Source organism: Grampus griseus (assembly GCF_964374135.1).
Source record: "Grampus griseus genome assembly, chromosome: 4".
NCBI classification, from domain to species: domain Eukaryota; kingdom Metazoa; phylum Chordata; class Mammalia; order Artiodactyla; family Delphinidae; genus Grampus; species Grampus griseus.
The window spans coordinates 140630748-140644022 of NC_138997.1; the positions used below are offsets into that span (position 1 = coordinate 140630748).

Genomic DNA, 13275 nt, shown 5'->3' on the forward strand with positions numbered 1-13275 from the left:
AGAATCATTCCAAATAAAATCACATGTTTTACAAGTCCATTGCCAGGTAGCGGCTGGCGTCTGGTTTTCCTTTTACCCATCAGCGTGGGGATAGCCTCACCAGCTCTCAGCAGCTAAGGCCGGGGAAGTGTCCCTGATGCCATGGAGACAAAGGCGGGGAGGACAGGACCGTGTGCGTCGTGTCCACAGTCGCTATGGTGGCCCTTTCTCCCCGGCCAGGCCCTGAACTCTTCTAATCACCATGACAACCCTGAGAGGTCAGTACCCCTACTTTATGGAGCCCAAGGAGAGGGAAGACTTGCCCACAACTTGCAAGGTGCCAACAGGAAGCTTGAGACCCACCCCAGGCTCCTCAGGGAAGGGCAGCCCCAGCCCCAGGAGGGGCTGCTGTGCCCCTTGAACCTGCAGTAGGCAAGGCTCTGGGGCGGGCCCATCAGGCCCGCCACTCATCCGGGCTGTGGAACGGCCAGGCTGAGGCTCTGGACAGCCAGGGTGCAGATGGGGCGAGTGGCAGTCGGAGAGACAGTGTCTCTGCCCATCGCACGGGAGGGACCACCAAGGCCTGGGCCGGGGCTCACAGCTTCCTGAATCAGGGGTTCCCTCCCTCTGTCTACTCCAGCACCATTTGCGACCCGGAGGATTTGCGCCCCAGACCCTGAGCTGGATGATGCATCCGCCCCTTCAGCAGACGTATCCCAGCACTGAGGCCCTGGCCTGGCTGTGTGTGAGAGAGTGAATGAATGAATGAGTGAATGAGTGAATGAATAAATGAGTGGCCGTGCTGAGATGGCAGGAATGGCCTTCCAGGCAGAGGCGGGAACGTGTTTTTCAGAACGACCGAATCAGAGCCCATGAAGGGGTCAGGAGGTGAGATCCCCTGTCTGCTCTGTGGGTCTCTGATGGCGGGAGACCTTGGCTATCCGAGGGGCGTCTCCCGTTATCCTGGAGAGGTGGCTTTCCAGTAGGGGAGCGAGCGACACAACCAGACAGAGAAGACTGCAAGTAAAGCCTTTCATCTTCTGAGCGCCCTTCTGTTCATCTGCGGCCCCGGGGGTCTTCGTCAATGACTGCGATTGGGGCGGGGTCTGCCCGCTTCAATGACGGACGTGCGTCAATCGATGAAAAATCACACATCAGCCTCGATTTCAGTGCAGCTCATGGGGCTCCTGGTCCCATGCAGGGACGGGCTGGGTCGCCCATGTCGGGCACCCCCTGTCTTGTGGACTCTGTTCCCTGGACCTGAAGGCGATAGTGTATTTTTTTTTTAACATCTTTATTGGAGTATAATTGCCTTACAGTGGTGTGTTAGTTTCTGCTGTATCACAGAGTGAATCAGCTATACATATACATATATCCCCATATCCCCTCCCTCTTGCGTCTCCCTCCCACCCTCCCTATCCTACCTGGCGTGGACATATATACACTACCAAATATAAAATAGATAGCTGGTGGGAAGCGGCCGCATAGCACAGGGAGATGAGCTCAATGGTGTATTTAAAATGCATGTTCGTGATGGGTTGAAACCCCAAATTCTTGACCAAAGTACAAAAGGCGGAATTTCAAATGTTTCCACCGCTCAACGGCCTTGAAAGCTCTGGACGACCATTTCAGCCCCCCAGGGATGCTGTGAGGATCTGCAGGAGGTTCACTTCATTGTATGCCAGTCACACGGAGAGCGGGGAGCGGAGGGGGTGACCTGGCAGCCTCCCTCCCTCTCACTGTCCCCCCAGGGGCAGGATGCTACATTTATATTTCATTCTGCTGCTTTTTCATCCCACCCTGGCTCTCCTGAGACGGATCCATCCGTGCAATGTGGGCCAACTGAGGTGTAAACGTTTTACATCCTCCGCTCCCGCCCTGAGCGTCTGCTGGGAACAGAGGGGAAGGTGGAATGAGCTGGGCTCCCTCGGTCACCGCTGCGGCCGCCGAGCGGGGACCAGTTTCCCACTGGCGGTCCCCACAGCGGGCTGGACGACGTGGCAGGAACAGTGGGGCCACGTGACGGCCTGTGCCTGGCTCAGCTTCCCGAGGCAGCCATGGGCGATGGCCGCCTGTTTCCAGGGAGTCTCTCTCCTGATCTCCCCGCCATCCATCCCTCATTCCGCCCTGAGGCAGGCAGGTGGGAGTTACGAGCCCCAGGTTCTGCCACCTCCAGCTGCGGGGCCTTGGGCATTTACTGGACCCTCTGAGCCTCAGCTTCCTCACCTGCAAGACAGAGGATGAAACTCCATCGTAAGGCTGATCTGGGGATCAGGTAGAAAGCATCCACACCAGGTGTGTTCTACGGGTGGCCCTGTCATTTGAACAGTGTCTGGACATCACTGCCCTTCTACTGGGGACCTGCCCTCCGGTTCAGTGGACAGAGGCCAGACCCACAGATGGAGGTGGAAAATGGAGCCATGAATCCAATGAGAAAGGGAAAAGGATGGTTCAAGAAGCAAAGACCAGGGGCTTCCCTGGTGGCGCAGTGGTTGGGAGTCCGCCTGCCGATGCAGGGGACACGGGTTCGTGCCCCTGTCCAGGAAGATCCCACATGCCGCGGAGCGGCTGGGCCCGTGAGCCATGGCCGCTGAGCCTGCGCGTCCGGAGCCTGTGCTCCGCAACAGGAGAGGCCACAGCAATGAGCGGCCCGCATACCGAAAAAAAAAAAAAGACCGGAACTCGAGCTTCTAACTGCCAGGGTCTAGAAACAGCCATAGTGAACCCAGAAATAAACCCAGCGGCCGAGAGTGGCAGCTGGAATGTTCTTCCTGACTGGGCGTGTCAAGGGGATGCGTTCTGCAGAGGTAGCAAATCACAGACGGATGGCTGAGACAGAGGGCGCCGGGCCCGATTCTGACTTGGGCCTTTCCAAGCTCTTGCCCTGGGGCTCTACACCTCCCTGAGCCTCCGTTTCTTCATCTGTGAAATGAGGGTAATAATCTCGGACTTGGGGGCACTGAAAGGTCTGATGCAGGTGGAAGGCCCTCCCTGCCCCACTGCCCTGTGCCCGTCCTGGGCCACCGCGCAGCACACGCTGCTTCCGGCTCCTCGTCTGGACGTGAACCCTCAGGACCACACAGAGCACAGGCTGCAAACGCTTCCCGGACCCCGGCTCTGACAGTCACGTGACTGAAAAAACCTTGAGGGGCCTGGACGGGATGCTCGGAGCACCCCCGCCCGCTCTGTGCCTGGAAGACCCCCGGGGCTCCCGGGAGGAGCCCAGCCTGCCGGCCCTCCTGCAGAGTCCCTTCCTCTGTGACTCAGCCAGTCGGGGACCCGTCAATCCCATCAATCAACCTCATCGATCCCAGATGAGAGGCCGAGGGCCGGGAGGAGGTCAAGAGCCGACCCGAGGCCCATCAGCCAGGCGGGGTCACCCGGGGCCTAGAAGCCGGGGACTTGGCAGCACCCGGAGGACCAGAGGGGCGGTCCCCTTACTCCTGCTCCAGCTGCCGCAGGGCTTGCTCCGCCACGTTGGGGGCCACGGTGAGGGGTCCTGGGGTGGGTCTTGTGCTGTCGCTTTGCTCTGTTCTGGCCCTGAGGCCTGAGCCACTCCGCAACCTGAAGACCGAGGAAGCAAGGAGAGGAAATGCAGTAAGTGAGCGCTTACTGTATACCAGGCCCTGAGAGCACAGAAGCAGGGTGGAGGGGTCGGGGTGTTGGGGGAGGAGGTCCAAGGAGACCCCAGAACAGCCCGGAGGGGACGTAGAGGGAGGCCTTTCTTAGTCGCATCCCCAGGCCTCAGTTTCCCCTCCGTAAAGTGAGGGCACCAGCTCCCGTGTTCCTGCAGAGCCTCCCACTCTGGTGGCCTGTGGATGCGTTCTGTGAATTTCCCCTTAATTTCCCCCGGTGGCTGTTAGGTGACCGGCAGCCTGACAGCCTTGGTAGACGGAACAAGGAAAACAGATTGCGTCACTCAAAAGACAGACATCGCACCCCTGAAATCATGGACTATAAATTTGCCTGGGAAGTAGAGCTGACGCCATATCCTTTGCCGCACGGCTTCTGTATTTGCCGCGCGGGTCCTGGCGTCCCTGCTGGCATCTGGAAGGATGGGGAGATAAAGGGCTCGCCTTCCTTCCTCTGCCCACGCCCAGCTGTTGCGTTCATTCACTCATCTCCCTCTTTTCATTCAGCAGCCTTTCCTCAGCACCTTTAGGTGGCCAGGCGGGTAGAAGGGAACCCAGCTCAGTACCTGGCCCTCTGCCCCACCTCCCCTGACTGACCTCCCCTCCCACCTCCGTGCTGTCGCCAAGGCCGGTCCCTCTGCCTGGCACACCTGCCCCTTTCCCTTGGCCGGTGGCATTTGTCTTTTGAGGCACAGAGCAGAGGTCACTTCCTGCGGGAATCTCTCCTTGATTCCCCTCCTGCACGGGTCCGTTAGCTTTCCCTTCTCTGCTTTCACAGTTCCCTGGGCTCGCAGGCATCCTGGCTCTGTGCACAGATGCAGGGCATCCCTCTTCCCCGGCTAGGTTGAGAGCTCCCTGGGAGCAGGCACATGGTTACTCAGCTTGGATCCCTCACAGCTCAGCACGAGGCTGGGCAGAGAGCAGCCACTCAGCAAATGCTGATGAATGTGCAGCAGTGGGTGAGTGGGTGGAATTGATGAAAAAGAGATAGATGTGTGGATGGAGGGATGGCGGATGGACCGATGGATGGACGATAAATTAATGAAGGATGGATGGAGGGATGGTAGATGGATGGATGGATGGACGATAAATTAATGAAGGGTGGATGGAGGGATGGTAGATGGATGGATGGATGATAAATTAATGAAGGGTGGATGGAGGGATGGCGGATGGACCGATGGATGGACGATAAATTAATGAAGGATGGATGGAGGGATGGCGGATGGACCGATGGATGGACGATAAATTAATGAAGGATGGATGGAGGGATGGTAGATGGATGGATGGATGGACGATAAATTAATGAAGGGTGGATGGAGGGATGGTAGATGGATGGATGGATGATAAATTAATGAAGGGTGGATGGAGGGATGGCGGATGGACCGATGGATGGATGATAAATTAATGAAGGATGGATGGAGGGATGGCGGATGGACCGATGGATGGACGATAAATTAATGAAGGATGGATGGAGGGATGGTAGATGGATGGATGGATGGACGATAAATTAATGAAGGGTGGATGGAGGGATGGTAGATGGATGGATGGATGATAAATTAATGAAGGGTGGATGGAGGGATGGCGGATGGACCGATGGATGGACGATAAATTAATGAAGGATGGATGGAGGGATGGCGGATGGACCGATGGATGGACGATAAATTAATGAAGGATGGATGGAGGGATGGTAGATGGATGGATGGATGGACGATAAATTAATGAAGGGTGGATGGAGGGATGGTAGATGGATGGATGGATGATAAATTAATGAAGGGTGGATGGAGGGATGGCGGATGGACCGATGGATGGACGATAAATTAATGAAGGATGGATGGAGGGATGGCGGATGGACCGATGGATGGACGGTAAATTAATGAAGGGTGGATGGAGGGATGGCGGATGGACCGATGGATGGACGATAAATTAATGAAGGGTGGATGGAGGGATGGCGGATGGACCGATGGATGGATGATAAATTAATGAAGGATGGATGGAGGGATGGCGGATGGATGGATGGATGATAAATTAATGACGGATGGATGGATAGATGGACAGATGATAAATTAATGAAGGATGGATGGATGGATGGATGGATGGATGGATGGATGGATGGAAGATTTGGTGGTTGGTTGGACCTCAGAAAAAGGGCAGGTACGCAATCCCTCTGCCACTCTCCTTGGACTCACTTTGCCTCATCTATCTGAGGATAATCTGTCTCCTCTGGGATTTTCCAGTGACGTCTAAACTGGCTCTGGAAGAGAGGCTCCTGACAGCACCACGTGAATAAGTCTCCAAAGTGCAAGTGGTGCACACGTTGCCCAGGTCAGGGGCTCCAGGAGAGAGTCCAGAATGGCTTCAGTGTTCTCATAACAGGTCCCCTTCATCCCGGAAGCTCAGGCCCCTGGTCCCTGCCATCATCGTGTGGTCACAGTGGAAGCCTGCCCAATCTGACCCATCAGAAAATCCCATTGTCCAAGACCCTTCCCAGAAGGCTGTTTAGGGGCATCCAGCCGAGCTCAGAGACCACCGAGACTGTCCCGCAGCTGCGTCTTCTACTTGGCCATCTGCAGGGGTCCACTTAGGCTCGGTTTCCTATCTGTCAGCTGGAATCACCTTGGATGCTAAGTGGGGATTCTTCCCCCTCTGGCAGCAGCCCCAGGATTAAGTGCCAACCCCTCAGAGTGGCCTTCAAGGCTGGTGACCCACCTGCCAGGCTGGTATGGATTCCAGTGAACCAGGACCCAGGAGGATCCTCCCGGCTGCCCAGCTGGCTGGGGGCCTACCTCACCATCCTCCCAAACCTCCCCTCAACAGATATTTAATGAGCCCCTACTTTGTGCTTACGCTGCCTCCCACCTGGACTGCCCCAGCCTGCCCTGGACCTGCCTCTGGCCTCCCCTGCACCCGGCCCCCAGGGGGCCTCCAGACGCAGGCCCAGCCATGTCTTGCCGCAGCTCCCGTCAGGGGCTGCCGTGTCCCCACCCTGCTCACCTGGCCAGCATCCTCTCTAGCCTGTCCCCGACCCCCACTCCATGCTTTTTCTTCCTGAATCACACTCGTCACCGTGGGTCCCCCTGAAGCCCCCAAGCTCTGCCTGCACCTGGGCTCAGCTGGAGCTGCCTGAGGCTGGCTTTCTCTGGGCAAAGTTAATCTTTTGTTGCTCAGACTAGGACCCGTAGTGGTGACAGCAGGCCCGTCATTATACAAGGAGGGCAGAGAGGGGCATCCGCCGGTGGCTTTGGTGCTGGAGGTGTAGACCCAGAGCACATCAGACACCAGCCTTCCCGTCACTATACAAGGAGGGCAGAGAGGGGCATCCGCCGGTGCCTTTGGTGCTGGAGGTGTAGACCCAGAGCACATCAGGCACCAGCCTTCCCGTCACTATACAAGGAGGGCAGAGAGGGGCATCCGCCGGTGCCTTTGGTGCTGGGAGGTGTAGACCCAGAGCACAAGGCACCAACCTTGTGTGGGGACCTGGCTGCACTCAGACCTTGGTAAGGGGGAGAGTGGCCGGTCCTAAGAGCAACCCTGCCACTTTGCTTCCGGACCAGGTAACCTGGGCTCCCAGCTTGTGGAATATAAAGAAGAAATGTACATCACCTCAGACTGTGGGCACACCTGGAGGCAGGTAAGGTGGCAGGGAGGGGCCCGGAGCCCACCGTGCTCGCTCCGCCGAGGCTCCTGGGAGAGTCTGTTCTCTCATCCCCTCCCTCCCAGAGGAGTTCTGAGGAACGCTTCTTCATCTTCCCCGGCCAGAGGGGCTGCACACGGCTCCCTTTAGCAGATGTTACATCACCATCTGTGAAAAGAGAGCCCAGGCCAGGCTGCCCACACCGCTGCTGTTCTTTCAGCAGCCACTGCTGGAGAATTCCAGACCTGACGCATCTTCCCACGGTCAGACAGGTTACCGTGAACATCGAAGCAATGGGGATCGATGCCCGGGACGGGCTGGGGGTGCTTTCCGGCAGGAAGCCACACGGGGACTCAGAAGCTTGGCTGAGCCCAAAGGCCAGGAAGTGGGGGCCCCGAGGACACCCCCCGGGTTCCTGGCAGGGGCAGCTGCTGAGTGGATGGCACAGACTTGGGAGAGAAAGTGGGGAGGAGCAGGTTTTGGGGGGCCACGGCGAGTCTGGGTTGGGCCTCCTGGGACACATCCATGAGATGATGATTTGACGCTCAGTGTAGCCCGAGAAAAGGAAAAGCAGGAAAGGGAGAAGAAACAGGAGAAAGCAGTTATGCAGGGAACGGCCCCCAGCACTGGGGGTCGCACTGTGAGGACCCCTCCCTGCTGCGCCCACATGCGGCTCAAATTCTCAGACTGGAGGGCGGGATGCTGCCGGCCAGTGGGCGTCACGCAGAGCAGGGCGGGTGGGGAGCAAAGGCTGACGGTCCGGCGCCCTGTGCAGTCAGGCAGCCCAGGAGCCGAACCCACGCGCTCCGCCCCAGGAGAGGCCCCGTCGCCCTCTACCCTTGCTATTTCTTTCCAGCAAAAAAAAAGCCTGATCTGGTCTGCCAGCTTCAGTGACAGTTTCTACTTTAACTGCTTAAGAAAATGCACTAAATTTTCGTGTGCATCTCCTCTTTCGGTGGATGTAAGAAGCTCTGTTTTCAGGTCAATTTTTTGCACCCCTGAGTATCCCACTTAGAGCCCCCTGCCCAGGTACCACACTGGACAACTATGTTAACCCCCAAAGTGTGAAGCTCACCTGTACCCTGGGTTTAAAGCCCTAGTGTTTTTTAATAATATGCAAGGAACAAGGAATTTTGAAAAGGGCAAAAGAGATCTATTGTGTTATAATAGTCCTATTTCACTAAAACTAGTGAAACATGTCTAAACTTTCTTAAAGGTCACCACCCGTCCACTGATTAGAGAAACCGCCCCCCTGCTCCTGGCTTGTTAGACTTTACAGACCAGGTGAAACAGAAGAGAAAGGTATTCACGGTGGCCACTTTTGTCAAGCAATTTGCTTAGGCTTCAAACTTGGGAACTTGTCAGAATTAAATGGGAGAATGTCTGTTCAAGACGGAGCTGAGGTACCCATTTCTTCCCCAGTGATGGGGGAGGGGTGGGGGAATGGGGGGGCTCGGGTGCTTGGCAGAGGAGCGGGGGGTGCCCGTGTGTGCGCGTGCGTGTCAGAGGGAGGGCGATTACTGGTGGGGGGCAGTAGGCAGAGGCCAGGGTGGGACAAAGGCACGAAGGCCAGACGACCAGGTGAGCTCAGGCCGGTTTGTCAAGGATGCGATGAGCTGTCTCTACAGGAAAACTCTTAGAATGTGAATTACAAATAACACTGTGCGTGAGGCCTAAGGGACGTATCATTTTATTTTATTTTATTTATTTTTTGGGGGGAGGATGTATCATTTTAAAAACATGACTTCCCTGGAATGATCAAAACATAGAACACATTTAAGGAGCCCCCTCAGAACTCAGGGTGTGGGAGAGAAAGGATTGGGGGACCCCTGCCTAGGCGATGGTCAAGGCACAGAAAACCATAGCAAAGGATGTGCAAAGACCCTGTGGTCCAGTGGTGGGTGTTGGAGCCCCTTGTTCCTGAGTCCCAAGCTAACGAGAGTGGAGTTGCCCATGGGGGTCCCCTGGGATGGCTGGGAGGCACCCCATCTCCTCAGTGGGTGGACAGGACAAACGCCCCCCTGCCTGTCCTTGCAGGAGGAGGGTGCAAAGCATGTGGGGTCTGAGCACAAGTGAGGGTTGTGCCCACGTTTGGGGCCGCGCCCCGGAGCTAAATCCTGCTTGGGAGCAATCCCAGGACCCACTTCCGGCTCACCGTTCATGTACCACCCCTGCAGATCTCCCCAGGAAGGGAAGCGGGTTAGGCCCCCGGTGGAGTGGGGAGGAGGGCTCCCACCGGGCGGGTGGGCAGAGGCCTCTGCAAGTTCAAAGGCAGAGACGGATGTGCTTGCGGCATGCCATGTGCCTCTAGGACCACGTCGCGGGACCCAGCGTGGTTTCCACCACCCTGCCCGGCAGCCCGGAGGTCCCAGGAGGGATTCTAGCTTCTCCTTGAATAATCCCCGGGACAGAGAGCTCACTGTTTCCTGGAGGAGAAGACTGTCTCCTTGCTTCACCTCCCCCGCCCCCCTCAGCGTCCCTCCCCCAGGAAGCTTCTAAAAGGGGAATCTGTTCCCCTCACTCCCCAAGTAAACCTCGGTGTCCCCCACCATCTACGGGAGGGTAGACCATCGGCTGACCCACGCCAGCCCACCCACGGGCCGCTCCATCTGCCCGCAGTTCCAGCCCCAGCAAACAGCTCGTGCCCCCCTCCACTTGGCCACACTGCTGTCTGTAACCTCCTCTGCACACACTGTTTCCCCGCCCGTAATGCCCTTGCCCCGCCCAATGCGCTGTGACACCCCCGCCCCCACCCCCGGGGTGCCCACCGGCTCAGGTCTCGAGTTGAACTGGAGCACATCATTCACCCCCAGAACACGGGCTGGGAGCCCTGTACTGTGGCAGAACCTGGACTGGGCAGAGAGGGTGGGTTCGATGGGCTGCTTGTTGGTATCCGAGTGGGCGAGTCACTGGGTGGAGGTGGTCTGTCTCCTTGCGGGGGGCGGGCGGGGGGCAGGTGTTTCCCTGGGCTATGAATTTCTGGGGTGTTAAGCTTTCATTTCTACCTCTGGATCCCAGGACCCAGACAGAGGACATGAGACACTGGGTGTGTCTGACGGGTGGAGAGACGGGGAGGGGAATTGTGCAAAATTCTTCCCCACGATACCTAAATCCGCACGACGTCACCTCCCTCATCCAGGAGGTGCTATCTGAGATAACGTAGCCGCAGGCAGCACACTTATCCAGAGTGCCACCCAGAGCACCTGCCAGAGCTTAGGACACCCAGGCCCGGGGACTCCTCTGACCCCGGCAGGCGCGGCCATGGAATCTGCGGGGAGGGAGATGCAGGGGTGGATCCGGGAGGCCCCAAGCTAGTGCTCTGGGCCCTCACCCCACCCTGAGACCTCGTCACTCGCAGGTCACAGATCCTCCTCCAGCTGAAAATGTCCTGCTCGTGGTGACAGCAGCTCCTGGTGGATGCGGCCCGCGGTCCATCAGAGACCTGGGGTCTCTACCCTAGCGCTGCCAGTTGCTAGCTATGTGGCCGCAGGCAAGTCGCTGTGTGTCTCTGAGCCTCTGGTCTCTCTTTGGAAAATGGGGAGGTGACCTCTGAGCGTGGTTGCTATTAAACAAGGCTCTGTACGCACAGCAGAGGCCCCCGTGCCAGTCACCCAGTTCTCCCCTCCCCCGCATCAGACATGTTTAAGGGCACAGTTCGCAGGTATCCAGGTCTCTTCCACCATTCTTTGTAAGGGACCTCTCCTCTTTAGTCAAGCCAGAAGGGTTTCCTAGAGAATTCCTGTGACCAGCGGGAAAGCCAGCAAGATGATGAGAAGGTGGAAATATCTGGGGAAGAGCTTTGCAGGCAGGGCACAGCATGTGCAAAGGGCCTGAGACGTGTTCAGGGAAAGGAGGCCAGGGTGACTGGTATACGGGAGGTGGGAGAGCGTGGGCAGGGGCCTGTCATACAGAGCCCCAATGACCAGGAAAGGGTGTGGATGTGATTCTAAGGGCCATGGGGGCCATTGGAAGGTTCTGGTGGGGTTAGGGGGTGTGGGGGTAATGGGATGTCAGGGCTGAGGGCTTGGCCTGGAGGCACCATCAGCTCTGCTGAAGTTCCCATTCCTAAGAGGTGAGGCCTCTGCTTGGGGTCCTCCCCAAGTGCCTCCCGCTGGCTCTGGAAAAACAGACATTCAAACAAAGGAAGACTCGAGATAGAAGATCAGGGGGAAGATGCTAGTTAATAGTTGTGTGGGTGTGTGTGGGGTTTTTTTAATGATTTCCCCGCTCCTGGTCGCTCATTGCTCTAGAACAGGGTCCCCGGGGTGTGGGAGCTTTCGGGGCTCTTTCTGCCGGGGCAAATGCAGATGCAGCCCTGGGTCTACATCTGCTTGGAGATGCACTTATTCCGGCCTCGCTCGGCACCAAGCCCTGCAGCAGCTGCCTCCCCGGCCCAGGAGGGGCCCCAGAGCCACAGACACGAAGGCCTAGCCAGGCCCCTGTGCGGAGCGGCTGACAGCCGTGAGCGCGCAGGCCCCGGCGAGGGGCTGTGGGTGTGGGGTCCTGGCTCCATCCCGTCTCCCCCTGAGTTTCCCTGCACCCCTGCTACAGAACCCACAGGCCCTGAGACGGTCAGACGGGGTGGGAGGTGAATGGGGCCCTGGCCCGCTGCAGGTGGTCGTGATGGGGCCACGTCCTGTAGATGAGGTTCAGGGTGGCAGGGAACGTGGCAGAGGACACTGGTGCCCTTCTCTGTGTGGAGTCAAGACCCAGGCTGGCCGTCTAGGTGTCTGTGTTCATGGAAGATCTAGAGGGGGACGCCCAGTGTCCTGGCAGGACTAAAGAGACATACCCGGCTCTGCCACCCACCGGCTCTGAGGCCTTGGCTCGGCCCCCACAGCTCCAAGCGTCAGCTTGCTCATCTGTAAAATGGGACCCCATCCCAGGGCTGTTTGCAGACAAGCGAGGCCACCAGAGGTATTTCCTCCCGCAAGAGCCCTGTCCAGGCCACTCGACCTTGTGTCCCCTGAGGACTTGGTGGAGGTTCACTCATTCACTCATTCATTCATTCATCCCCCACACACTCCCTGAGCACAGGCACCCCCAGCTGTGAGCTGAGGCATGTGCCGGGCCACAGAAAGGATTCAGAGGCAGGACCGGCCTTTGAGGAGCTCCCTGGCTGGAGGAAACAATGACAAATTAGTGCAGTAAGTGCTGGGGCAGGGGGCCCAGAGATGCTCCCCACCCAACCTGGCATCTGGGAGGGTTTCCTGAAGGAGATGGCACATGGACTATCTTAAGGTCAAATAGAGGTTTGCTTTTACTGGTGATGATTATCCTAAATGCTTTTCTAAATTCCACTATTTCTCATCCTCACGTGTCGGCCTTTTTGGTGCATGCGTTTTTCCTTTAGGCAGGAACACCTGCAGTGTTTATTTTTCTCTCTTGTCAATGGTCTAGAAATCGCCATCTGCATCCATTCATCCCACACGTACTGAGTCTGGGTGGTTGGGGGAGCACGGGGATGGCCTGGGGACACCGGGAGCCCTCAGGCCAGCCCCGCCTCAGGGAACTGGACTCTGCTGCTGCCCCCCAGGCAGTGTGTTGGCAGTTCTGCCCCACTGGAGAGCGACCCCAGACCCTGAACAACCTCCGACCCTCCTCAGGGTCCCGCCCTCAGACCCCCACCTGCTGTCTTCCGCAGGTATTTCAGGAGGAGCATCACATCCTCTACCTGGACCACGGCGGCGTGATCGTGGCCATCAAGGACACCTCCATCCCCTTGAAAATCCTCAAGTAAGGCCATCAGGAGCCAGCACTGGGTGCAGGGTGGTAGGGGCTCTTTCTCCCCACCTGGGAACCCCTCAGAATAGTCCCCAGTCCCCCCCACCCAACAACTGCTTCTGGCCAGGCCTGGAGAGGTGAGGAAATGGGGAATGATGACCCAGCATGGTCGGGTGGGCCAGAGGGAAGCCTGGGGCTGTGAGGAGGCACCCACCCACCTCATCCTCGGGAAGCAGGGAGGGCTTCTCAGAGGAGGTGACTTTTATGCATGGACAGGAATTAGCTCAGTGGAGGAGGTGGGGTCAGAGA

General features: G+C 57.7%; 1 protein-coding gene across 1 annotated transcript in view; it reads left to right on the forward strand.

Annotated features, from left to right (window-relative positions):
- SORCS2 (sortilin related VPS10 domain containing receptor 2) overlaps positions 1 to 13275 on the forward strand; it is a gene marked incomplete at both ends in the record, with an annotated part of 482856 nt that overhangs the window by 438110 nt on the left and 31471 nt on the right. Inside the window, 2 exons of the mRNA XM_082653831.1 lie at positions 7163 to 7239; positions 12887 to 12978. Coding sequence (XP_082509957.1) covers positions 7163 to 7239; positions 12887 to 12978 — 169 coding nt within the window. The remainder of the gene's footprint in view (positions 1 to 7162; positions 7240 to 12886; positions 12979 to 13275) is intronic.